Here is a 27,525-nt window from a genome sequence, read left to right on the forward strand (position 1 = left end):
TTTTAATAATTTGCTATAATTTGATTTTTTTCGAATAGTTGAATTTGGCGCCCCTTAAATTGGGCGCCTGCGTGCGGGGCATTCGCTGCATACCCGCCAGGAACGGCACTGGTTTTTAAACATTCGCACGTGCATTCAGCTTGAATGCTCCTTTTTGGGACATTCTCGCTGAATGTGGTTCGAGAGAGAATGAAAACCTGATTCGGGAAAAAAATTTTACCACGAACTTTTTACATAAATTGACCGACATTTTTTCTTTCTTGCTTTCAAATTGAGCTAACATTTGAGGTTTGGTCATGAAAATTTCACCTTTTAAATAATCCTTATTAGTTAGGAATCATCTACTAAGTAATCAAAAGATTAGTTAGTAGTAGTATCGGTTTTATTAAAATACTAAGAGGTCCGGCATCAGTTCGCTACCTCTCACCAACTCCTATGATTGTTTTAGTCCCGCAGTGGACTGATCGTTAAGACACTGTTCCCAGCAGATCACCGAAGTCAAGCATCACTGACTACGGTCAGTGTGCTGGTGGGTGATCACTTGGATCAGTCTGCGTAGGGACCGAGGAGGTGCGGTATTGGTCCTCGTTAAACTGTGCTACCGTAAAGTGCTCGACTTCGCGCGCAGGTCGTCGGGCTACCGAAGTGGTGGTGCCATCCCCTCCACAGAGGATCAAAATTGTGATGGCATGTCTTCGGATCATCCTCCGGGATGTTTCCCAGACCGTCGCCAATAGCCCATTGTGCAGCTCTAGTGCGACGTAAATTAACAACAACAACCTATGATTGTTTTTCAATAATTTTTGTTTCTTGACAAGAAAGCTATTTTTTTCCCAGCTTCAAAAGTTAAAATTATTCACGTATGTATTAAAAGTAATTCTGTTTGCTCACTTCCAAACAATTATCTTACTTTGTGAAGCATAATCATGGATCAGTCAACGAAGGGACCAAGGATGTGTGGTGTTGGTTCTCGTTAAACTGCTCTATCGCAAAATGCTAGACTTCTCGCGCAGGTCGTCGGGCATCCCCTCTGCAGAGGATCAAAATTATGATGGCATGTCTTCGGATTATCCTCAGGGATGTTTCCCAGACCGTCGCCAATAGCCAACTGTGCAGCTCTAGTGAAACGTAAATAATAACCTTGTAATCACTTTATTTAAATAACATACAATTCACGATGGCAACGCTCGAATACGCCACCTGGGGAGAAGACCGGCCCCATGTCTTGACCCCTCTTATCTTTTCCCCTTCTTAATATTTTTCGTATTTATTTGCCAAAAATATTTCTTAAAATTTCCACAATGCTTTCGTTTAGAACTATGTTCAATGTAGCTTTGAGTTTCATATGTTACCTAACTTAAAATTTTTTTAATCTATTTGAAAATCCAGACAGAAACTAACGTACTTCCTTCTCCTGACTCTCCACCGCTATTGGTAAAAGCTTGCGAAGTTTTGCAGCAGGGAAAGAGTTCTGCTCTACGCCAAATGTAGCCCATTTCAATCTCAAATAGTTTAGCTTTGTTCAGTTACCTTTGCTTTCTAGAGTTCTATTTTATTTTTAGTTGCCATAAAAACTCGTTAAATATTTTTTACCAAAAAGTTAGTATTTAGTAACAATGCGAAAAATTATTTCCTAATTATATTTCACAATTTTTTATTCAGTATTTTTAATGTATATTAGGGAGCAGCTAATTTTTTTTTTAATATTTCAAGAATTAATAATGAGTGACTAATCAGTTTCAGATTAAATAAATTTCTTTTTCTTTAGAATTTTTAAAATATATCATAAGAGTCAATCATCATTGCATCAAAATGTCCTGCAATTCAGAATTTTTCGATATTACTGATAACATTTACCTAATTAAATGCGCGTTAGTTACATGATAAATTGAGAAAAAACAGTTAATTTAAAATGTTATTCAAGAGTTGGAAACACTTTCAATTTAATATGAAGGTATTTGTAGGCTCCACTTCTTTTTGCACTAAAATGCCATATGGACTGTAATAAACTCAATAAATAATATCGAAATACAAAATTTTTTAGATTGGTTCACATTTTGACGTAACAAAGGACCTTCATAATTTATTTCTAAAATTTTATAGTTTTCCTTTTTAATATTAAACAATTATTTATCTTTCACATTAATTACAATCACGATTCTTGTTAAAAATTTATTTCTAGTAATATTCAAAAGTTTCGGTTCAAGGAGAAATAGCGTATAATCTATTTAACAAATTTACGAAAAAAACCAACACGCTACTTAATAATTCACAATGTTAGGGGCCCGGTATCATTTAAGAGAAAAACAAACGCTAATTCCTCGCAGAAGCCCCCCCCCCCCCCCAAAAAAAAAAACTGATATGCCAGATAAGAATTAAACAATCAGAAATTTAAAAGTAAAACTTCTTGGAAAAAAAAAATTCCTAGCTGCTCCATATGAATGAATAAAAGATTAAATTAATGGGAAAATTTTATAATTTAGGAACTCGAAAATAACGTATGGTAGAAGAAAAGGGAAACTATTTTTTAGATAATAATAAATGTCGCAACATTAGACAAAAACTATAGTACTAGTAATGGTAATATTAAAAAAAAAAAAGACTAATTGTGTATAAAAAACTATACACACATTTCTGAGATTGGAATGTACACTATAGATAGTTGATTCACAAGCCGACTAGCTTGTGTAAGGGTCAGGGATTTGGAAGGTTTTGGGTTCGAATCCCCGGGCAAGGCATGGGTGTTCTTTCATTTTCTGTACTATCTGTCCTTCAAATGCCTGTATGACGTAGGTCATTCTCCAGCGGGACATAGCGGGGAAAAAAAAAAGTCGATTCACAGGAAAATGCAGTTCCTCCCTAATTTTATCGAAATAAATTGAAATATTAAAAAACTACAATATATCCTGAATTTTCAGTTCTTTAAAGAAAGAGACCAGACAATAAATATTTCAAGAAGCTATTCCAGCATTGTCCAATGTCCGCTTAGTTTCGCGATGTTAGTAAATGCAGATTTAGCTTGGAACTTTTTAATAATAGTAATGTATGAACATTGACTAGCAACTACTCAGGATCTGCAGAAACTTAATAATTAATGCCAAAACCCCCCTTTGAAACAGAAAATAACGCCATCGTACGCACTTCTACATTGAGATGTGCGTGATTCGCTTTTCTTTTCATATTACAAAATTTAAAGAAGTAAATCATAATCAAAATCTATGTGGGTGTCCGAGGTTTTACGACGCTTCTCAAAAATTTTCCGGCTTTTATTATTGTCGAAAATGAGTGTGGTTGTTTTTGCCCCCGTAAGGGTTCCAGGGATTTACATTTTTAGTAAAATTAACATGAAAGAGCACAAAAATTAAATAAGACCTTAAATGATTAGACTTAACCCACACATTTATTTTTCTTAAGATAGCAATAAACTACGTGTAACAAACCTGCGTCAGTTCACAGTTGATTAGTTTAATGTTTTATCCAATCAGAAGAAAAATTATGATCTACATATAAACAAACCTATCTAAGGTGTAAAAAACAAAAATTGACACTATTTAAAACATTGAGATAATATTGTAACAATGAAAGGTTTCAATACCTTTCATACTTATTATAAAATATACTTACATCGAAATTTTTAAGTAAGATTATTATGAAAGTTTTATGCTATATGAAAAAAAATGTGCAATAAAAATATCTGTAGAACAGTTATGTAATAATTTATATTGTTAAAATTTAGTAAATAGCTAAAAAAAAATTTTTTTTAAGATATTAAATTTTAGGATTTCATATTCTTCACAACTTTTAGATAAAAATTATTTAACTAAAGTTTGGATGTTTCTTAAAGTAGGAAGTAATACCGGTTGTTTCTTCTAAATAGGTTTCACAATTTAAGGAAGTTTATAGTTACTTCACATCACCATGAATTTGAACAAGAATGATGTCTTAACAATTCTTTTGTTTAATGGCACCCTCTTAGTAGCTTCAGTAAATAAATTATCTGCTTTCTTCCTTTTTTTTTTATACCCCTATAGTAGTACTCTGACTTTACGTCACAACCTGGTCCGATTTTTCTTTCTATATCAGTAATGTAAATAAATAAATAAAAAAATCCTGGTGTTTAGAGCGTCCTGATTATCAATTGCAATTCTGGTCCCTTTCAGTAGCATACCTGTCTACAAGACGACAACTTGTCTTCTGAAATGAAATAGTTCTCTCTGAACTTTATTTTAAGGGGAGGAAAATGATGAAAACAAATAATGTGAATGATTACTTCCCCGTTGCGTTAATTCCAAGTAAAAAAGATCTTTAAAAATTACTTTTACTTCTATAAAACTATTACTGAATTGAAAACCAGGAATGCGAACATAGAATTTTAAGTACAGAAATTTATATAACTTAATTCAAACTTATTATATAGCATTTTTATATTTTCAATTGTGAAAGTAAAATATACCGAAAATATTGCTTTTCACAAGTTATAACTTATATATAATGATTATACGATTTAAGTGTGCTGATGACTGTGAAAAAACACAATTATGTCCCCTGTGTCAATTTCTAAACTATTCTACTGAACACAACAAGGTTATAAACAAATAAAAACACACAACAGAAATCCGATAATATTTATTTAGTTATTCAGGTATTTCTTTGAAGAATTTTATATATATATTTCCTATTCAATCAGTCAAATATGGATAAATTCACACTTTATCATTATTGATGAATAAGTACGCAATAAGAAAGAATTCTGTACAGCCAAGTTAAAAACCTAACACAACAAATAAAAATACAGCCGATTTATTCAGTAGTGTCTCCTAAAACAGCTATGTCAAACATGTAAGGAGATAACATTTAAATTAGGAATATTAAAAAAAAAGATTAAATTTCGGAACAATTTAAATATTATCTTTTTTTTTTACACCCAATGTTAGCTGTGGATTTATCTTTGCAAACCAAACTAATGAAACTGTATTCTAAATTTGTAATATGCAAAGCAAATAATGTTGAATTTTGATATGAAATTATGACAGTCTAGTTGGTGATAACACACTAAATAAACTATGTTATATTCAGCTAATATAATTTTAAGACAAAACATTGATAAACAAAAGTCACCCAATAAATTCGAATATGGCTGTGTATATAAAAATAACATAGAATAGGAAATATGTAAGTTTATTTCTTTATGGTTTTACTTTTTCTATTTTGTATCATGAAAACCTGAGGGCAACATACAGCCATTGGATTGAAACAAATAACTTTCCACATGGCATACAAGTTGAAGCATGCATCCGTAAGCTTTTAAGTTTATATTGCATAGATGTTTCATTGGATTCATGAAATGGTAAACTACTACAAAAAGGTGTTTCTCAAAATATTAAAATTCATTTTTAACAAAACACATTTCTTCCAAGTCCAGAGAAATTTAAAACAAATATGATATATTTAAAGCACAACATTGCTATGATCTTTTATTTTTGTCTCTTTCCCAAAGCTAGATGATTTGTCAGTCAATGTAGATACAAGCAGATTTGTGCAACACCATAAGCAGTGATTTACATTTAACAACGATTTATTTTTTTCTCTTCCGAGTAGCAAAATGCTATATTGCAGATACAATTGCTGCTTATTAGTCAGCTAACAATTTGCTTAACCCCTTCTTTGGTACTATAAATACACAAATGAGATTTGAGATTATGATCTTTGTTTTTCGTTTTAAAGCAACTAATGGTATAAACAGATTATTGTCCTTTTGAAGTAAAAAAATAATCAAATTTTCTTTTAGCTACAATAATGTCAATTACTGACAATGATGGGTTAGAAAAAGCACTGCATTACTATTGTTTATGATAATGCAGGTATAATCTCTTATATAGAGGAAACTGCTACGTTCATCTGCTGCGACTATCTGTCTCACTAGAATCCCTGCAGTGCAGAAGATAACACACTAGCAGCTATAATTTTTTTTGTCATAAATCTTGCTATGGTTCATTATGTACAATACTGCTTTGTTACAGCTCAAGTAAAGCAATCAGAATAGCAGCATTTAGGTAATGGTGAGTTATCAATCAATATCTGAAACTTTTTTTTACATATTCGCACAATCACACAAATTCAATTTATGTTTTAATAAGTACATTAAAAGGGGAAGGGGATCCAGCAGGGAAAAAAAAACATGTGGACCCTCCACACTGCTGGAGTATAAATATTCACATAAAATGTTTCAAAATGAATGTCACACGAAAGTAAAAGGGAAAAAAGATCAGTTGAAAAAAAAACAAACAAACTTGCAGTTATCAAGCTGTGAGACACCAAATAGCAAAAGATGGATGATAATTTAGTGAAAAAAATTGATCCACACAATAGCTTAAGAACTGCAACTCAAACAGGGGGGAAAAATACTCAGAGCATACAATCATACAGAACCACAACCTACACAGTCCTTTTCATACAAGCAATTACAAGTTACACATGTATTTGAAGTTATTAATAATTCACAAAAGATATCCCCACACTTAATTAAGGCATATATTATCACATATGGGTCTCTATAACCCTAAGGGGGAAATAAGTTCGACAAAGTTTTACGAAAAAACGATAACAAATTTACACTTTATAAGTCTTCATTTGTTTGGCTTTCACATTTTTTGATTTCACATTATGCCGATGCAACAAATGCATAAATTTGGACTAGAAATCACAATACAAGAGTCAGCATGCGGCATATTTCAAAACAGCCACATGATTAATGCTTTAGTCCAGGATTACCCTCCCAATGTTTTTCTTCTTTCAATGAATAACACATGAGAGTAAGTTAAATTTCCAAACCTGTCAACAAACAAAACAACTTTAAATAGATATGTGACAAATTAAATATTCCAAATAAATTTTAGATCCTACATTGGATACAGCATAACTATGTCCAAGTGGAGTACAGGTGTTTTAATTTTAGCGCAACAGCACCAATGATAAAGATGGAAGCTCCTTCCAATCAACTTAGTAACATAGGAAAACAAAAACTTTCTTTTTTCATAATTTAATTTTGCATTTGCGCATCATTTGCTACAGCACAGTGATAGATCTAGTTGTAAGTCCCAAGTGCTTAAATAATCTCATCAAGTATTGTTATGGAGGCACCTTGATAAGGAAAATAATTTCTCCCAATTCTCTATTTACAAATGCCTCACATTACTGATGGACTCTTTTTTGCTGGATTCTGATGGTAGCACCTAGACATTTTTTAAACTTTCATTTCAATCAAAACTCTTAAAAACTGAGCTTGTCAACATATCCAAATACAAAACTAAGAGCCAACAGTTGTGAAGCAATTTCTCACAGGAAGTTAATACAGCAAGCTAAACACTTCACTTGTGAGGAAACAGTTAATTTTCTGCCATTGAGTCAAAATAAATCACAATTTGTTTATTTATGCATGTCATGAGCCTTCATTATTATAGAAGGGTTATATTGGCAGTTTTTATTGCCCAGTTGCTGGAAGAGATATGGCTCTGGCAGGTTTTCTTCGTTCTTTCCATTCTTTCGAACCCGGACGGGCTTCAACAATTCGTCCTCTGGGAAATTCTCTGAAAGGTCCACCTAAGAAAACAGAAAAATCCATTAAAAGTGGTATATCACAAATACTTAAAATAAATCATATAATTCAGTAATAAAATGAGCAGATGATTTGAAAGAAAATAATAACAAAGTAATCAAGAACAGTATCAGTGGTGTTTCACACTAATAATTTGTCTTTTTTTTTTTAAAAAAAAAACTAACTATGAAATACTTTAAGTAAAAATAAAAACTTACGAGGTGCCGGTTGTCTATTCTGAGTGACTACATCCTGCTGCCTGTGTTGGCGTACCATGGCTTCTTGTCGTTCTTTTTCTTTAAGTTCTTGTGCAATTTTCTCTACCTTTTCTTTGGCACGCATAGCAACTTCAGAATAGGTTAATTTTCTGAAGGGTTTTTCATCCTATAAGAAAGCATTACAATCTTTTAAAATATATATTTTTACTTTATTTATGATTCGTGTATCCAATAGGCTAACACATAAGATGAATTGAAGTCAACTTTTAGAAGCTTTCAGGAATTTAATAAAAATATAATACAAATTTACTCTAATATGTTTGAATTAAATAAAAATACATACACATTTGTCGTCCAAGACTAACGAGCAATTGACATATATATATATACACGAAACAAAATAAATACAAGAAAACATGAAGAAAGTTAAGAAAAACAATAAGTTTCATTTATTGCGGATAAGCTGCAAGTAAACAGAACTCATTAGATAAGTTCAAAATGAAGATAAAACAAAGGAAAATTATAGACACATGAAAAAAAAAGAAAAAAGGGGAAAATAACAATGGGGGAAAATCCGCAAAAAAGAGTGCTTTCTGATATTGTATTAATACAGTCAAAGCAAAACATATTAATACAATAGTGTGAGCACTCAAAATTTTTTTTTTTTTTTTTTTTTACAAAAATTACAACAAATAAAATAGAACATAATAAGTACAAAAATGCTCCTCACACTATTGTATTAATATATTTTGCTTTAGCTACATTGATACCATATCAGAAAGCACTCTTTTTTGAAGATATAATCGTGTGGGCTGATGAAAAGATTATCTTTTATTTTCCGGTTTTTTCAAAAAAATTTCATCATTTTTCTGAATCAGTTGTTTATTTTTTTTCATTATTTCCCCCATTTTCTTCATAGGTCTATAATTTTCCTTTGTTTTATCTTCATTTTGAACTTAGCACATATATATATATATATATATATATATATATATATATATATATATATATATATATATATATATATATATATATATATGCTAACATGGATAGGAAAATATTGATTTTAAGAAATACAAATTTCATAATTTTTGCATAATGTATTATATAATTTACACAAAGTGAATTTTAGGGATTTCAAAAAATAGAAAAATTGCAATATTTCCCAGTTATGCTTTAAATCCACTTGAAATGTTATGCATTTAATTTGTCAAAGATAGTTTAAATACTCAAGCAATAATCCCTACAAAAATTCTATTTCTACAGGGATTTTTTTAGGAAACTTAACTGAGTTTTCTTAAATGTAGTAAAACCAGGAGAATTTTAATTAAACCAGTAGAAACTGGAAAAATCGAGAAGAGTTGGCAGCTATGTATATAACAGGGTGCATAGCCAAATTATTCAACAAAAAATAAGCACCTTTTAAGCACTAAAAAAATGGCATTGTTTTGACATTATGTAAAATGAATGGCGTTTCCATACGCTACTGACTGACAATACGCCGAAATAGATTGAATTAATTGGAAAACGTTGGATAGAACAATGTGAACTGTGGCTTTTTGCATAATCTGTAGCGAAAACCAACAAGGTAAAGGAAAAAGGGAAAATTCAGCACTTTTTAAAAACACCCACTGAAAAAAAAAAAAACACCTTTAAAAGAGTTTTTAAAAAACGAAAATAAGCAGCTTTAAAAAAATGCTATGCACCCCGTATAAGATTCAACTAATTCATCTGTATGTAGTGTCTAAGGCAGGGTTTCCGCTACAGTAGCTTTTTTCGCAAAATGCGAAAAGACCCCTCAAAAATGCTAAAATTCAACAAAGCATTTTCGCTAAAGGATTTTACTAAATTCCATTAAAAAAAAGCTTCCGCGAAAAACCATGACGCTAACATTCATGAAAAAAACTTGATCAAACAAGGAGAAAAAATCTAAATATCTTTCACAAGAAGAACCATGACGCTAGCGTTCACGAAAACCAAAATGTATAAACCAAAATGTTTTGATAAATAATAAATGTGTTTTTTTTTTGTTATAGGTATTCTTTTTGATATTCTTGTACATTAAGCTATTCTTTGTCAGATAACTTACAGTACTTGTTTGATATAAAGTAATTTTATAAGCCTAATGGCATTTTAGCATTTTGCTAAAACTTTTTTTCAGATATTGCTTAAGATACAAACAAACAATTTTAAAGGCATCTATTTTTCATATCCTAAACCTCATGACTTCTGACAGTCATGAGGAAAATTGTAATATACTTAAAATGGATTTGGAACACTAGAGATCAATTTCAAATCCAAGTTCTTAAATTTTTTTTTTGAGGCAGTATGAAACACAATCATTGATTACCATAGTACATACCAGATAATAAGTTTCATACAAAAAATCAATTTTATCAAACATATACAAGGAAATATAATTTGAACAGTAAGAAAAATAAAACACTGAACAACTTCAGATCTAATGATAGGATTTTTATGTACTCCAATCTCAATGGCTTGGGATACGATCCGAAATATATTGCATTAATTAAAATGACTAGTTCTCATATAAACAGATAGTTTTTTTACCATAAACCTTCAGTCGAATTCTCCCGTGTAAGAAACAACCAAATATTATCTTAAACTACGCTTTGGATAAACATTTCAAATTTTTTTTTTTTTGTACAAAATCAAATTGCTAGCGGTTGCTTAATTTGCTTGCAATTTGAATACAAATGAACATTCATGGCTCTTTTTTTGTTATCAAGTCTTTCCTTGAAGATAAATAAAATAAAGCCATAAAAAAGAAGGCTGCAAATAAATATTTTCTTTTCACATTACAGCTAAATGTTCCTAAATTTTTAATTTGAAAAAATACGCTTATTAAACAATTTTACTTAAATGCATTAAATTTTACAAAAGATTAAAGGGAGACTCAAAGTTACTTACTTCACTGCTTGCAGTAGATTCACTATCAGCATGCCCATTAACAGACAACAAAGATGACTCTGGCTCTGATGTTTTATTTTTGTTTGAATTAGACTCTAGCACCCTTTTCGAAGTCTTATCCTTGACAGAACACACCACCTCAGCACACTTATTTGATACATTATGCTCAATAGTTTTTGAAGTAGGGGGCATAACGTCATTAACTCTCTCTTTAAAGGAACTATCTTTACTATTTGAAAATGTCCTACTGTGCTTAGGGATTACTGATGATCTGTCTTTAAACGTATCAAATTTGTTCTTCACTGAGGATGAGTCTGGAGTCTTATTCTTTGGTGAAGGAGTATCACACAGTGGCCTATTTTTCGGCAGAGAGTCAAACTGTTTTGCTTTTGGCAATTTAACAGTAGCAGTTTGTTTGCTTTCATTTACAATTTCACTAGGAACATTTGTGATTGGTTCAGTGTCAGGCAAAGAGGTAGTGCTGGTGGCACTTTCAGTCATTGTAACAGAGCCATTCATCATAGAGTTTGTAGACACAGATAGAAAGGCAGGAGTATTACTTGCACTGAATGTTGTTTGTACCTCAGGTACAACACTGTTTATATTAATACTGGTGTTGGAAGGAGTGCTATTATTGGGAGAATCAGCATATTCTTCCCAATCATCAGGTTCTTGAAAGTTATCTACGATTAATGCATCATTCATGGTCACCGTCTCTTTGACACTACAAAAATGAACCAAATATGAGCTTTATAATTTTACAATCAAATAGGCATATATAGAGTGGCAGTAAACAATACACTCGGAATAAACAAATCAAAGATAGAATGCATTTTCTTTGTTATTCCCAACATGTTTTTTAACATAGCATAAATAACATGCATATTCATGACAAAAATTCATCACTTGTATTGCAGCAAATAATTGTTTAACAAATAATGGTGCTACTAGAAGTGTAACATTGGCTGTAATACTTTTTAATCCTAACTTATGGGGACTATGCATTAACATTTAATTAAGTGATTAACATTTTGTTCTCTCGTTAAAGTGATTCAAAATATACACAATAGCAGCCATTGATTATCTTTTTACAATTTGCTAAGTACAGTGACCACCACTAATAAAAAAATCAGCTACTTAATCATAATATAAAACCATAATAAAACCTTTCTATAATAAAATTGCTGTCACAGTATTATAAAACATAATTTTTTCCCAATTAGGATTCTCTATTTTCAAGTTTCGAAGGATATGCAGCTGACAGGAGTGAGAACAGCAGAGATACAAAAAAGAGGAAAATTCAGTAGATCCTTACACAAATAGCAATATAAGAGGTAAATAATAAATAATTTATACACATTAAGTGGAAATTCACAGATCCACTGAAGATTTCCACTCTGAGCATATAAATTTTTGTGTCCTATAACAAACAAAAAGAACTAAATTTCAGAAGTGAATTACACTAGTTACTAATTATTTATATATCAAGATACAATAAAAGTGTTTTTCCATGTGTTTTCCCTGTACATATTATACACAATACATTAACAGGAAACAACAATTACTGTGCTCTTGTGTGAGCTATATTGGGCTAACTATACCTATTAGTTTTAATTGCTGTAAAAATAGCTGGACATACTTAACCAATGCTATAGTAAAAGAAATAGTTTAGTATAGCTGAAATATCAAATAGATTACGCTTTGAGTGGTTACCATTTAATTCCCTGTATTTTCCAGATTTTCCCTGTGGAGTGGTAACCCTGATGACTTATTTCACTAATGTAAAATAATGGAATTTGCTGTTAAATAATCAAATACTAAAAGGTTTTTTCTTTGATAGATTGTAATAAAAGTCAGATCTTTTTCAGTTTTGTGGAACCAGTTCTTAGTGATGCAGCAGTCTCATACATTCAACTTATGTCTGTGATACCATAGATTGCAAGTGTTTGGTTGGCCTTTTCCCCATTTGCTGTTGGCTTCTCACACGTAGCTTATAACGTCATCTCTTCTATGTAGCAATAGAGTACTTAAGGTCCAGTTGAAGATAGTTATGTTGTATATTCTTTCTTTTTGTTGTAGCATTTTCTGAAGCAGACAAAGCCAATAATGCACATTTTTTAAAAGAAGTTTAGTTTGGAATCTGAATCACTATATATATGAATTTGATGGCTACTGCTGAAGATTACGAAGAATTGAATTTAGTATGGAGTGAGCAAAGATGCCCCTTTTGATCGTAGAATCATTGAGTTATAGATCATGGAATCTCTGGACTTTTTGTCAAATTGGAGAACATGGAAAGAAAATTCTGCCTTACCTACAGATTCAAACGAAAAAGTCAAGAATATCTCTGGAAGTATGATAGGGCACACATATACAAATTTCTTAGTGTTGAATTGGAATACTGAAGTTTGATCTCGGCGACCACTGCTTAGGAAAAATGCAAGCAGCATTTTGAAACAACTACGAGAGCAAGAGTGATCCAATTACTGGACCAATTCTTCAACTTAAATATACCTCAAGTGAAGAAATTAGTCTGTTTGCTGTTAGATTAAAGAACAGTTTCTCAACTTGAAAGACACTAGACACCTCATTGACAACCTATATCACGGATTTCATTGAATCAGATACTTAACTTAATAAAGACTTAAGGTATTTAATCAAACTATTTATAGATGGGGCGACTCTAAATTTAAATATGCTTTAGACTAGAGGTGCACAACTTATGGCTTGCGAGCCACATGTGGTCCGCAAAAACTTCTGAACAAAAAAAAATTCTTTCATTAAAATGTTTAATTTAAATCTATATTACTCTATAAAAATTTTTTGTACTTTCATCCTGGTTAGAATTTATATCCTCCCTCCCAATATTTATGCATATATTTTTGATAAAATAATTGTGAAAAATAAAAAAAATTTTTTATTAGTTTTTTTAGTTTTAAATAAATTCAAATAATTGAAAGTATTTAATTTTCTGCAAATATGTCATTAAGTTTATTGATAAAAATATTTGGTGCATAGAACACTAATGTTTAGATAAACATTATCTTATTTGCCGCTAACATGACTAAATATGAGTGCAGCCCTTCATTAATCTACATGCTGTGTAAGTGATTTTTCACTCAAATTGTGCACCCCTATTTAAGACTAATTACTTTTTTTAACGTAGAAGAAATCTTATTTCTGGTTCCGTAATAGAATAGAGGAAGCTGGAGGTTAGTTTGTGGCTGCTAAAAATTGTATTTCTCTGTATAATCGTGAGAATGAGAGGGATTCTCTATTGTAAAAGGGTTAATGGCTTATATTATTTTAAACCTAATACTTATTCTAAACCTGATAAAGATTTAGTTATTGACAATGTTAGTGATGTGAATGAGAAGTTATTTAATATCTGTGTTCAGTCAAATGATCTAGATATCTGGCACTTAAGATGCCACATGAATTGTGATTATATAACTCAAGTAAGCAAAAATTTTAATGTGAAAGGATTACCTAATATTTGTGTCAGATAGTAATTATATAAAATGCAAATTAGCTAAATCTAAAAGAATTTCATTTAAGCCAAATTTAAGTACAAGGTAGAAGATTAAATTTAAGTATAATGGCGGTATGTGGTCCAATGCCTGACATTTCATATTGAAGGCCAGTACTTTCATTCCATTACAGAAGATTTTTCCAGAAAAGTTACTGATTTACCCATTAAAGAGAAATCTGCAAGATTTTTTAAACTCTAATATTGTTAAAGAGTTTAGTGCTTTTCTTGAAAATGAAGGTATAAAAGCTGAGTGTACTTGACAGCCTTAGAGAATATTAAAAATCTAGTAAATTAGATGCTTTTTGGGCCGAAGCCTTACTTACATTTTTAATAGAAGTATGTCATAAAACCAAATTAAAACTCCCTTTGAGTTTTATAGTGGTAGAAAACCATCAGTCAGTTATTTGAAAACTTTTGGTTGTTTAGCATTTGTAGGTCAACCAAAACAGTTGAGAAATAAACTTCAAATGAGATCTAAAGAAGGGATTATGATTAGGTTATGCAATGCATACAAAAGGTTATAGAATTTGGAGTATACTTGTTGAAACAATCAATGCACGTTTCGACCATAATACAAGAGGTGCGGAAGCCGTGCTGGGCACCAAACCCATGTAAGCATAGTTCTGATAGTTTTAAAACCAGAACATCCAGATTAACATGAAAGTACCTCAGATGAAGATATGGGTAAGTGATGTAGAAAAGTAAAACCCAATTTAATACCATGTCTAGATAATAGAACTCGTATCTATTAGAATATTGAAAGTTTAAATATAAGATTAAAATCCTATAATAATGTTGAGAATTACTGCAGTTCCTAAAAATTATAAAGACTGTTTAAAAATCTCCTAAAATTAAAAGTTGGATACTAGCCTTAGATTAATACTATGAAAGAAAAGTTTAGGATCAACAGAGTTCGATCAACTGAATTTTCTGTTTCTTCCCCTGAAAAAGACACTGTAAGAGTTTACTGCAAGCAGAAAAGAATGCAGCAAAGAAAAGCGTGCAGAAAAGAAAATTTGTGGGGACAAAATTACAAAATCACACACCTTAGCTTTAATCGTTTCAAGTCTGACCATGGTGCTAGTTAATGCTGAACCAAAAAAAGAAAGCTGTTTCAATGTGGAAAAATTAAGCCAGAGCTTAAAAATTAAAGCTTGAGGTTATTAAAAGAATAATGGTGAAAGTTTGGAAAAAAAGAATCTGAAATTTGGAGTCTGGGAAACCACAATAGGAGATTGGAAATACAACAAAGCTCAAACAGAGGCTTTTTATTAAAAGATGGATTCATCAAAGGCCTTAGGACAGTAAATATATATTTTTTTTAAAAAAAAGGGAAAAAAAGAAGCTAAAACTGAAAAGCTTGATGAAGCAGTCTTTGGTTCAAGAAACAACACGCACAGAGCATATCTATTTCCAGGATCATTAAAAAAAAGAAAACCTTTATTTTGAGCCTAAAATTAAATGAAAAGCAATTGCAGAAGAAAAGTTGTTTGCCAATAGATTCTGCAAGATTTTGTTGAAAGATACGAAGAAATGATCTAGAAAGAAAATTTTACATTAGATAAAATTCATAACACTATTGAAATCAGCCTGATTTACATAACTTTACAATAATTTCTTGATTATCTAGATGATATATGTTTGCTAAAACGAAAGATTAAGTAAATAGTGTTATACTTTTAGGTGATAATTTCAAATAAATTTTTTTGGGGGGGGGGGGGGGTAAACTCATAAATTGTTAGGCGTTGAATCTGTCCAAAAGGATGGTGAGATTTTCATCCAAAAAGTTTGTAAAACATTCTCTAGCTTTAAATTTCCTTTGTCATCATTGCAGATTACCATCCTTGTCATCAACAGCTAACAGTGAAGTGGATGAAATGGCAAAAAAATTTGGGTTGTTTGTCCTATATAGCAGTTCGCGTAAGACCGAATATTTGTTATGTGATAAATATATTATCACAATTTCAAGGAAACATTGGACTACTAGGAAACAAGACTACTAGGTTATGTTCAGAATACTCCAGACTATTTTCTAAAATTGTAAAATATTGAGGAATTAAATATAAATCGTTACTGTGACTCAAAATAATAAGAATGACAGAATATATGAGCGTGCAATAATATGTTCTTTTTTAATATAAAACTTTATCTAACATATTTTGCTGAACTTTCAAACAAAAATCTGTGAGTTTATCTACTAAGGAATTTGAGTATGTGACTGCAATTAATGCTGCTAAAGAGGTAATGTGGATTAATCAAATAATAGATTAGTGTAAGGAATTAAATTTAAAAGCCATAAATTTAAATATATTTAGTGACAATCTGCAATTGATTGTTCGCATCCATGTATTGAAAAGAGTTGACCCATACACATTAACGTACGATATCATTATGAAATTTAATTTATGATAATTTTTTTACTGTTAAACATGTTAGGAGTAAGTTTAACTTATAGGCTTTGTAAAATTGTCCACTATATTTGTTGAAAGCATGAGAGGGGCTCCCGCATGTTAAGTTAAATAAATACTAAAAAGGATTTTTCGTTGTTTGATTAATTGTAATAAAGTTTAGATCTTTTTCAGTTTTGTAAAAACAGTTTTTGGCATTGTACTACTCTCATGCATTCAACATATATCTGTGATATCATAAACTAAGAGTGGTAAGCTGGTTTTTATCATTTGCTTTTGGTCGAGCACACGCACCTCTTGGCGCCATCCTTAATCTGTAGTAGTTATGCTGTGTTCTTACTTTTTGTTGTTGTTTTGTTATTTTATCAGAGTGCAATGTGTTACTTTTAATATGTCTCTAAATAAATCGTTTTTATTTCCATGAAAGTTAATATTTAGTTGTACTGACATTTCTGCGACTGTTTTGGATGTCACTTTCACTACAACAATTGAGAGAGAGCATAGCTTTATTCTCAGAAGCAGAAAGTGCCTAAAACTGTGACGTACATCGCAGAACAATTTCATCTTGAATAAGTGACAGCGTTTTCCTGCGAAAGCAAGCCGTAAAAGAATTAAATTCTAAGATGTTGTAAATTTTGTGAATTGTGGGGATTCACAGCTGACAGAATTGTTTCTAAAAAACCAAATGCTTTCGATGGAGATTAAGAAGTTGTTGGAACAACAGACCGACGAATGTTTGTGTTTGCAAATCGTGCACCATGTGGGCCCTTCGAAAGACTTCTAAGGCAGCCCTTATTTTATGTTCGAACCTTCATATCATAGTCATTTTATTAACAATTCATAATTATAGTCATTAACAAAATTTTGTACTTCAAAAAATTGAAGAAGTAACAAATCAAGAAAGTCTGTTTTGGGTTAAAAAAATGTTGTGTATCTGTGTAGGATCCTGTACTTTAATAAATGAAAATATAGAATTTTAACGAAAGTTGACTTTTTTCGCTGTGAAATGCTTGCAGAACATATGTATAAATTAATAAGTCCTGTTGGAGAACATTTGAAAATATTCTGCTTATGGGGCTTTATCTAATAGTCCTTTTCAGGGTCAGAAATGCCATGTAGCAAAATCAAATTTGTTTTGACCAATAGTTTAGTTTTCCATATTTCAAACATCAATTCAAATTAGTAATTTTAAAAGTACAATGATGAGCAATTTTGGTAATAAACACTCCATGCCCTTGAAATATCAACCAGAAAAAAAAGCAAATTTAAACTTACAATAGCTTTAGTTAGCATAGATTGAATATTTATGAGAAATTTTTTCTTATCACTCAGTGTTAATTTAACAAAAACAATCCAAGAAGCCTAAATCGATTAAAATTGGCTGACAAGCCAATTTTAATAAAAGGCTTCTTCCAATTGTTGCCATTATCAACTTCAATGTCTTTAAAATACTGCCTTACTTGGAGCTAACAATATTATCCAAGAACTGCATCGCAGGTGATTCACCATGAAAACGTTTTAAATGCATATGAATGTGAGCAATGAAAAAGCTGAAAAAGGCTCTTTCAAGATACAAATACATTTACATCATATCTGCTTTGAAACACTTAGCTGCCTACTTAACAGTAATTGAACAAGGAGCACAAAATCAGTATTTCACCCAAAAATTCCACTTTTTGGGAACAGCTAATTCTTAAGGGAAATTTGGCCCCATCACACATTAGCAGATATTATCGCCAGTGTGGGCGAGGAAAAAAATTCCTGAAAATTGGGTGAAGATGCTTAACATCCTATTGAAAAAAAAAAAATGCCTAAGAAATAAACATACGTAAGCACGGGAAAGAAAAGGGCCTTGTATTCAGTTTTTTTTTCTCTGACAAGAGTAACAGAGAGACCAAAGCTGCCCCCCCCCAAAATGTCTACATACTGTTTGTGGATGCAGTTGTAAAGAAACAAGCTATTATAGCATAACTTTTTTGTTTATAAAATGTTAATAGAAGTACCACTAAATATTGACCAATCCCGAAACAAAAAAAATGGTTTTAATGCAATTGGTATATAATTACGAAAATAAAAAGGTGAGAGACATTACACATTCATATATTCTACTCTTATAACATCTTAATATTTTTTGTTTTAATCATTTCTTAAAACATTTTTAAAATTGAAGCATTAAGGCCTTTAAATGCTGTGGCAGCCCTGAGGAATAAACATATATTTCCTTACAATTAACAACTATGAAGACATGACTACCTGTTTTTCAATAGGATACTGATAAGAAAGCTGAAAGAGAGAAAGAATAAAAGTTTTGTATTTTTGTTAGAGCAGATCTGTTTTGAAATATTATGCAGAGTTCACAGCACTTTTTATTTTTGGAGGCTCAGAAAAGTTATACTTAAATTGAAATGAATCCCCAACAGAAATTTAATCAATACTTACGATTCAGGTGATGCAGGAGGAGTGAAGGCACCATCAGTGGGAATAACTGCTTCATCAACTACAGTGATAGTGGAGCTATCTTTAGTTGTGCAAACCAGAGCAGATTCAGAGGTTTGAGTTTTAGTGTCTCGTGTAGCAGGCTTAACAGTCCCTTTAACTATATCAGACAACCTACTCTCATAGACATCAACATCAACAGTTTCCTTTAAAAAGTTGAACTCAAACTTAATGAACATTCAACAAAATGTGGATAAAAAATTACAAACAGTTAAGTTAAACACAAAATCCAAACAATTTTACTAAACACAGTAGACATTCCATGTTAGATAAATTACTTTGGGATAAATCATTTTTAAATTTAAATGAAATTTGATGTAATGGACACAAATTATAAAGTAATTCTTGTGAAATTCAATATGAAATTCCAAAATATTTTGATAAAGATAGTTTTTTACAAAAATGAAATAAGAATGTAAAAATGTAATTTAAATACTAAGAAAGGTTCTCCTTCTGGCTATGTGAGATACCTGAACATATTGAACACTCTTATTTTAACAAAAATATTTCATAATTTTTACATGTAAATTATTTTTTAAGGCAATTTTAATCAATTTCAATAGAAAATTGAGTAAAATTTCTTTTCAGCTATTCTGATGGTAATTACTTATATTGATTAGATTAAAGAAAAAGTTAAGAATGCGACAATATCCTTATGCTGCTCATTTTCACCACACTTGGGCATAAGAGTGGTTAGAAGGGTGAAAATGAATAAGTACATCGAATTTGGCGAAATTAACTCTGCTTTTCAGCAGATTACATTTTCCCAAGCAAGAAGGAAGAGCTTTCATACTATCTGTGCAGATAAGTTTCCGAAAACTCATGTTTTTATACTTTTAAACTAGCCTTATTTAAGTCATAAAAATTGTTTTTAGACCAGCTTAAAAAGATTTATACTCTAACAAACAATCAAGATTTAAAACAATAGTAGCATATTTTTGTATCAATCTGCTCTCAGGGTAAGACTGGGCACTATCCACAAATAATAATTAGAAAGTAATTATTATTTGTATAATTATTATATTAATTCCTCAATATTTTACAATTTTAGAAAATAGTCTGGAGTATTCTGAACATAACCTAGTCGTCTTGTTTCCTAGTAGTCCAATGTTTCCTTGAAATTGTGATAATATATTTATCACATAACAAATATTCGGTCTTACGCGAACTGCTATATAGGACAAAAATAATAATTAGATTTTAAATTTATTTTAACAACTTAAAAATTTATTTTTTTAAATGTTTTGGTACATTTATTTTTAAAACACTAACATATATGTGAAGAAAATATGTTATGCTTGTAGAATATTGTTTTTATTGGATAAATATGTTTCAATGTGTTACTTCAAGTAGTTTTTGCACAAAGTGTACCAAACGACAAATAAAAAGTAACCCAAAAAACATTAGAAGAGACTAGGAAACCAAGAAATAGGAAAAACAAACGAACAAACTTTACTTCCACCAATGGGAAGCACTTCCATGGGAGAGTTTTGTGCAGCATTCTAGTTTAAGAAAGAATATAATGGTGCAAATTTGGATAAAGCATTGCTATGTTCAAGATATTTTAAGCGTATGGCGATACATTTCCGCCCCCAAAAAAGTGGGTTTAACACATAGTAAATTAATTTATAATAAGGAAATTAGTAAAACTAAGAAGATCGAAAAAAAAAAAATTCCAGTTTCTCTTAAAAATTCCCAGATTTTTCTAGGTTTTTATCAGAATTTCCCTGATTTATCATATGTAAAAATATTATATGATAAATCCAGGTGAGTAATCACCCTGCAGGAGGAAAAGGTCAAGAATGATAAATAACATCTGAAAAATGACAGATTCAAGGGTGAAGTCACGATGGAATCACAAGTGCCAAGAAAAAAAATTCTTTGAAATTTTTAAGTCTTTATAAAATTGCATGAAAAAATTATCAGAACTGAAAAATCATGTGAAAGAGGCTGAAAATAAATTTGTGAAAAAAAATAAATAAATCAAAAGATGCAAAATTACGATGGAATCGTTACAATTCAAACACTTCAAAAAAGTGATTGTTCACACTCTAAATTTGCATCAGAAATTTCATGAAGCATTTAGCGGTAATTGTTTTAAAACTTTGAAAAAATTCCCTGATTGTTTTCCCTATCACCTGCCACCCCATCAACCCAGACAGTAGGGATAAAAGATTCAGGAATTTATATTTTAATAAAACATAGCCATTAAATTTCATCTGCTCAAATATCTATCCTAAGTATAAGTTTATTCCGCTAGATTGCGAAAAAAAACACAAGCACATATAGTAACCTTTTTTGTAATCTAAGTTTACTTGAACTGCATACATTTATTTGACAAAACTATTAAACCTAAAAAATAATTAAAATCTGTCGGGTAGCTTGTAATAGTTAATGATTGACGAAGATTTTGAAAAATATTCAGTTAACTCTACACAGTCAATGTTGAGATCTCAGGCAACAAATTGGTAGATGGACAGAAGGATAGTGCAGCAAAAATATTATTTTACTGCAATTAGTAAAATAGTCACTACTATATATGTTTGCAAGCCCATACGCTAATTATTTACAAATTAGAAATTTGTAGAATTTTCTTTATTATGTGCACCTAATTTTCTAGAAAGTTAAAGGGTCGTGAGAAAAGCAATTGATCTCACATAGAATGACTCAGTAAGGATTAATAAAATTATTTACTTACCAAGCAAGCACTGCCAGGAAGAGGAGGAAATGATGTTGTTTCTAAATCAAATTTGGGAGACTCTGGTTTAGCTTCATTTTCAGTTTGAGACTTATTGAATGTTCCATTAGAGTTTTCGGAATAATTTCTACCACTGTTGGAAGGTCCATTTTCTTTCCACCATCTTTTATTTCGTTGTCTGTTGGCATTCATCCAGTTTTCTCTGGTTTGATTTTCACCACCCTGTTTTGAAGAAGTATTTGCAGAGGTTCCCGAATCCCGGGAATAGGCCAAAGACGCATTGTTCCCCACCGAGAGGTAACTTTGGTCTTGACTATTTATTGCACCAATACCCACTTGATTTCTTGGCACTATAACAGGGTTGTGCCGTGTTTGCGAGGTGTGTGCAGGATAAATAGATGGCAATTTGTTATAATACAAATTGGGAGCAGTAAAAAAGCTCATGTCCACACCAAAATTATGGATGTTTCTTGATCGTGATGCATAGGGCACATAATCAAAAGTACAATTATTGGTATTCACAATATTTGGAAAAGAAGCCTGCTGATGAAGTTGCTGTCTTTGAAGATAGGATGCTGACTGGTTTCGGTTAAAATACCTGCTTTGCTCACTACACAAATATAAAAAAGAAAATTAACTTCCTGAAAACTAAACTTCAAAATTTAAGTACATTTAATGGATATAATAGCACTAATAACTTAAAGTTTTGATAAAACTGTATAACTTACTTGTCTCTAGATGCATAGTTGTGTCTGTTTGAGCTATTATTTAATGGTCTGAAAGCTGCCTGAGGAGAAAGGCCATTAACTGAAAGAACCTACAAAAAATAAAAAAACAAATAACTGACACAGGAAATTGAGAATGCCCATTTGCGAAAAATTATAATATTACTAATTATAAATAGAAAAAATGGAGATTAAAGATTATACAAAGAAATACCAGGATAAGGCAAAACAAGGCAAGCCAATAACTAGTTTTATATTTTTTAAAAACTGCTAAATTTTAAAATATACATAAATAAAAAGTTACTTTCGTTAAAATTATGTGGCAACAAAATGGTTGAAACTAAATACAATAGTTAATAAACCAATGTGGCAGAGATTTTATTGGGCTGATTCTTTAAAATAAAAGGAATTATAGTTCAAAAAGACATTTTAAACATCGTTTTGAACTATAATTCTTTTCATTGGCCCAATGAAAAGAATTTTAATATAATTTAACTCTAACAATACATTTTGTCCCAAGGAATACTCAGTTGTAATGAAGACAAAACCATAATTAACTAAAATTTTAATAATTAAGAAAATTGGTAACTAAAGACTAAAAGGAAACCTAAAAATTCAGCAGAGCTACATGTAGCCCACGGAATATTGATGTGCGACTAGTGGAAGCTTCTTAACACAATTTATTTACTTGAAAATTAAAAAAAGTTGAAAAATGTCATTACTTTTTTTACTTGTTCAGTTTGCACAGATTCTATTGTAAATCTCTGTTGTTTTATTATCACATGCATCATTAGTGGTCATTGATACGAAATTCTTTTGGTTTTAAAAAGCTCTTACAATATGATAATTTCGAATATGAGTTATCACTTTGACTCGTCATATTTTCCATAAATTCATGTGACATTTCTATTTTTTTTTTTTTGGCAGTTATAACTAAGAATCTCCATGTAGTTTTCAAAATCTCAATACATTTAATATTGCTACACTAGAATGGCATAGTTTCAAAAACATACATTTAAAAAATCACTTTTCAAGGCACATTGTGGAGTCAGTTAAGTGATTCAAGCAAATTTATTTTAGTCACTGTTATGCATACCACATTGTTTCGAAAATTCTGATCTTTATTAGAACACAAATCTAAATAATAAGTAATAGAAATGCTTTACTACAACATCTCATCGTAAATTAGATTTTACATTGTATGGAGAAACCGTACAAGTCAGCAGGTATGAACATACAAATGTTTTTTTTTTGATAAAGGTCAAGACAGAGCATTATTTGATAATCTATTATATATAATTCTCTAACGTGGCTCCCAAATTTTGGCTGTATTTCCTTTCTGCCGGTGGCAACGTTTGCTTTGTTTTGAAAACACCAAAGCATTCTGCCTTTTAATGACGTGCTTCTGATATAATATATATAATTCTCTTAAGTGGCTCCCAAATTTTGGCTGAAGTACTTTGTACAACTAAATAAGATTCTTTTCACAACAGTTAAATATTTACTTTATTTTCTTCATTTATAGAGAAAACAGCCGGCAAAGAATTCTGTTAGGTTAAAAAACATTTCGCTAAAAAAATAACGAATTCTCTAAAGAAAAAAAATAAACAACTTAAAAAATAAAAATGCTGTTGCCAGCCATAGAATTTTTTGAAAGTTAACTTAGCAACATAAATCAAAATGACATAGAAGCGCAACTAGATCAAAATTATGATACCTGAGCGCTTGACGTTACAAATCCTTCAATTCTAAAAGTGTTGTATCGCCAAATGTCCAAATTAACAATTGTGTTCTTAAAGAAATTCTATAAAAAGTTTTAAATAAAAAATCTACTTCTACAGCTGCTTCTTGAAGAACTTGGCTCATTGATTAAAAATATAGCTTTAATTTTACAGTACTAACTTTACTTCTACTTTCATTATTGCTATGACCCTCTTTCATTACATTTTACAACTTCATGCTAAATTTGGGGACTTTAAGTTGTTTTGTGGTTGAATACTGACACTTAGAAATGCGTAAATAAAAAAAAAATAATATTTAGAGGTTAAGAGTTGCCTCAGAAAAATTTGAATTGTTGACATTGAACTTAACTATGGAAACAATCGTTTTTGTGAAAAATTGAATTGTATCGTTGACATCAAAACTAAAAATATTGAGTTTCAACTTTACAATACTACATTAATTTATACTTTAGAATTGCCCTGGAGAAATTTGAATTGTTAGCAATGACTTAAACAAAAAGTTTTATTTTAACTGACAAATACTATATTATAATTTTAACTTTTTCTATGACTATATTCATTTTCTTACTCTTTTCTTTGTTTTTTATACATTTTATTTTCTTGTGATAAAATAAAAAACTTATAGTTGTTCAGCTTCTGAACACTGGTGAAAACACAAAATGATCGGCTTCATCAACAATCAAAAATACAGTAGAGTACCGATTATCCGAGTTAATGTGGACCACGACTAACTCGGATAACTGAAAAACTCGGCTAAAACGAAGAGTATAAAAAAAGAAAGAAAAAGAGTTGGTATAAATGTAATATATTTAAGAAATATAAAATTTATACGAGTATACCACATACAATTCCTATTATTATTAAAAAAAACTTACTTGAAAAAACTTAAAAAATATACTTTGCGAGAATTAAAGAGTTTATACTTAAAAGAAGTCCTTAATCGTTTTACATAGCTTTGGTGCTTTTTTGCAGCAATGTTTCACCATTTTTTAGGGATAACAGGAAAACTGGTGTCACCTCTTTTTGTTGTTCTATGTATTCAGTAGCATTTTCGACAGCTTTAAGTTCATTTGTGTGAGAGATTTTTATGTGTTGATTTTCATCGTCACTGTCTTCATCATCTCCGCTAGGTTCATTTTCATTATTGACGGTATTAAAGATCTTTTCTTGGGATAGAGTTGTTAGATTTTGCTTTCCCCGAGTGTTTGGAAGATAAAATTCAGATTTATTTTTCGGCGGTATTTTTAAAAATGAAAAATAAACTAGAACAAAGAAATCCTTAAAATATTTGATAGCTCGGTTAAAGCGGAAACTCGGATTATCGGGACTCTACTGTATATATATTTATTTTACAAATACCATATTATTAAGGTGGCGCCTTTCAGAGAATTAAAAATACAAAATTATCTTCATCAAAGCCGATGCTTTACATCCAGCGTTCAGTGGCAGACTACTATTTCATATTGTTTTACAACACATGGCTTTAGCCCTCTGGTGGGAAAGACTTTAAAACAAAACTTACAACAGTTACTTTTCTCAACAACTGAAATTTAGAATAGTGTGATTAAGAAAAATATGTGAACTGTTTGCAATTTTAAATTAATATTGAAATGTACAGGTTTAGAATTTTCTACAGTGAAAAGTTTTCGGAACTTCAGTATTCAAAAAAGTATACAAAAACTAGACGTTAAGAATGTATCCAATGAGGGAGCATTGGATTGCGAAGCAATCCGAAATGAACTGTGAAAGCAGTTCCGGGGGTTGGTGAGCGCCAGCGAGCAGGGGGCGAAGCCTCCTAGTTTTAGTATAGTAACTTTTAGTACATGAATTTGAAACTAAGTGTATCTCAACTATCATATAGGAAGTTTTTATACATTTGGATCTTTCTATGTTAATCCAAGTCAAAGTAACCCTAATTAAGGTATGAAAATTGATTGTAAAATTCTTTTCTTTATTTAGTACACACTTATGTTTTATCATCTCATCCCGAAAGTATTAATGGAGTCTTTCAAAACAACTACCTTATAATCCATTAAAGAAAAAAGATATTTCAAAAAGCAAAAGAATACCTCATGTTGAATTAATAAAATCTGTAAAATAAATATAAATAAACTGTAAAAATAAATGGTTTTAAAATTACAATCTAATAAAATTTAAAGAATAAAATTAATGGGTTTTGATCAGGAACAGGGTTACAATAAATAAAAAAGTTGTGATACTTACAGTCCCCAGGTCAACACAGGCTGGAGTAGTTGGTGCCCATGTTTGGAGCATAGTTGGGGGATAAAATGGAGGACAAACCTAGACAAATAAATCCCTAATATCAAGAAAAGAAAAAAAGCAAATGCGAATTGCCAGCAAATACAGTTTACCAGTCTCTAATAGGGATGTGACGAATGTCTGGCCACTAATGGGCACTCTGCCCTTTTGTGAAATATTTGGCTGACGAATATTCAGTCGGCCAAATATTATGTAGAATATTCTAAAATCCTCTATTTTTTAAAAATAGATTTTCATATAATGTTTTGTATAATTTTTTCTCACACAATTAGAAATTTTTTTTTACACACACCTGTAAGTTCTAAAAGACAATTTAAAAAAAAAAAATTTTTTTTTTGAAAAATTGAAATTATTACTTTATACTGAACCATGCATTCTGTACTCAAATTATTTTTTTAAAAATATATTCTGAAAAGTCAAAAATTTCAAAACGTTAATATATTTTTGTGATGCTGTTTATATTATAGAGAGACACTATTTTTCTGGAATGGTACTACAGAAAACTGATTTTCAATGCTAAAATGTTCTTTTAAATAGGTGCTTCTATTACGATATGGCTTTTTTTTCTTTTTTCAATGTTTCTTCAATGTAATAAAAAAGGCAACTTGAAGAGACGTGATGTCCCTGAGGCAGAATTTTCTCGAGCTATCTGTGACCAAACTCTTTAGCATTAATACCTTTCTACAAAATACTTTAATAATAACAAACATATATGTTACGAATTTAAAATAACCAAAGTGCTGTGTTTGCAAAAATATATATTTAATAATTTTTTATTCTAATATTGCGGGTGATACTCTTGCATTTTGCTTGGGGAGGGGGGTGCACAAATTATTTTCTTCCTCCCATTTTGTAAATAATCATCATTGTAAAAAAATAATGAAAAATCATGAAATATGTA

At 30.5% G+C, this 27,525-nt stretch overlaps 1 protein-coding gene across 6 annotated transcripts in view; it reads right to left on the bottom strand.

The window, feature by feature from the left end:
• Nucleotides 1-4,611: 4,611 nt before the first annotated feature.
• The window catches only part of Larp4B (La-related protein 4B), a 139,864-nt gene continuing 116,950 nt past the window's right edge, over nt 4,612-27,525 (bottom strand). For 4 of the 6 annotated variants that reach the window (XM_043040609.3, XM_016060829.4, XM_016060830.4 and 1 more), the window contains 7 exons: nt 26,568-26,645; nt 22,606-22,694; nt 21,878-22,487; nt 19,123-19,325; nt 10,744-11,467; nt 7,813-7,978; nt 4,612-7,599 (listed from right to left, as the gene is read on the bottom strand). In XM_043040609.3, coding sequence (XP_042896543.2) covers nt 7,481-7,599; nt 7,813-7,978; nt 10,744-11,467; nt 19,123-19,325; nt 21,878-22,487; nt 22,606-22,694; nt 26,568-26,645 — 1,989 coding nt within the window. In that variant the 3' untranslated portion in view covers nt 4,612-7,480. The remainder of the gene's footprint in view (nt 7,600-7,812; nt 7,979-10,743; nt 11,468-19,122; nt 19,326-21,877; nt 22,488-22,605; nt 22,695-26,567; nt 26,646-27,525) is intronic. The other 2 variants (XM_087165819.1, XM_087165820.1) reach the window with 1 other exon arrangement.

The sequence above is a fragment of the Parasteatoda tepidariorum genome, chromosome 6 (assembly GCF_982258835.1).
Source record: "Parasteatoda tepidariorum strain Cologne lab strain chromosome 6, Ptep-v5.0, whole genome shotgun sequence".
NCBI lineage: Eukaryota > Metazoa > Arthropoda > Arachnida > Araneae > Theridiidae > Parasteatoda > Parasteatoda tepidariorum.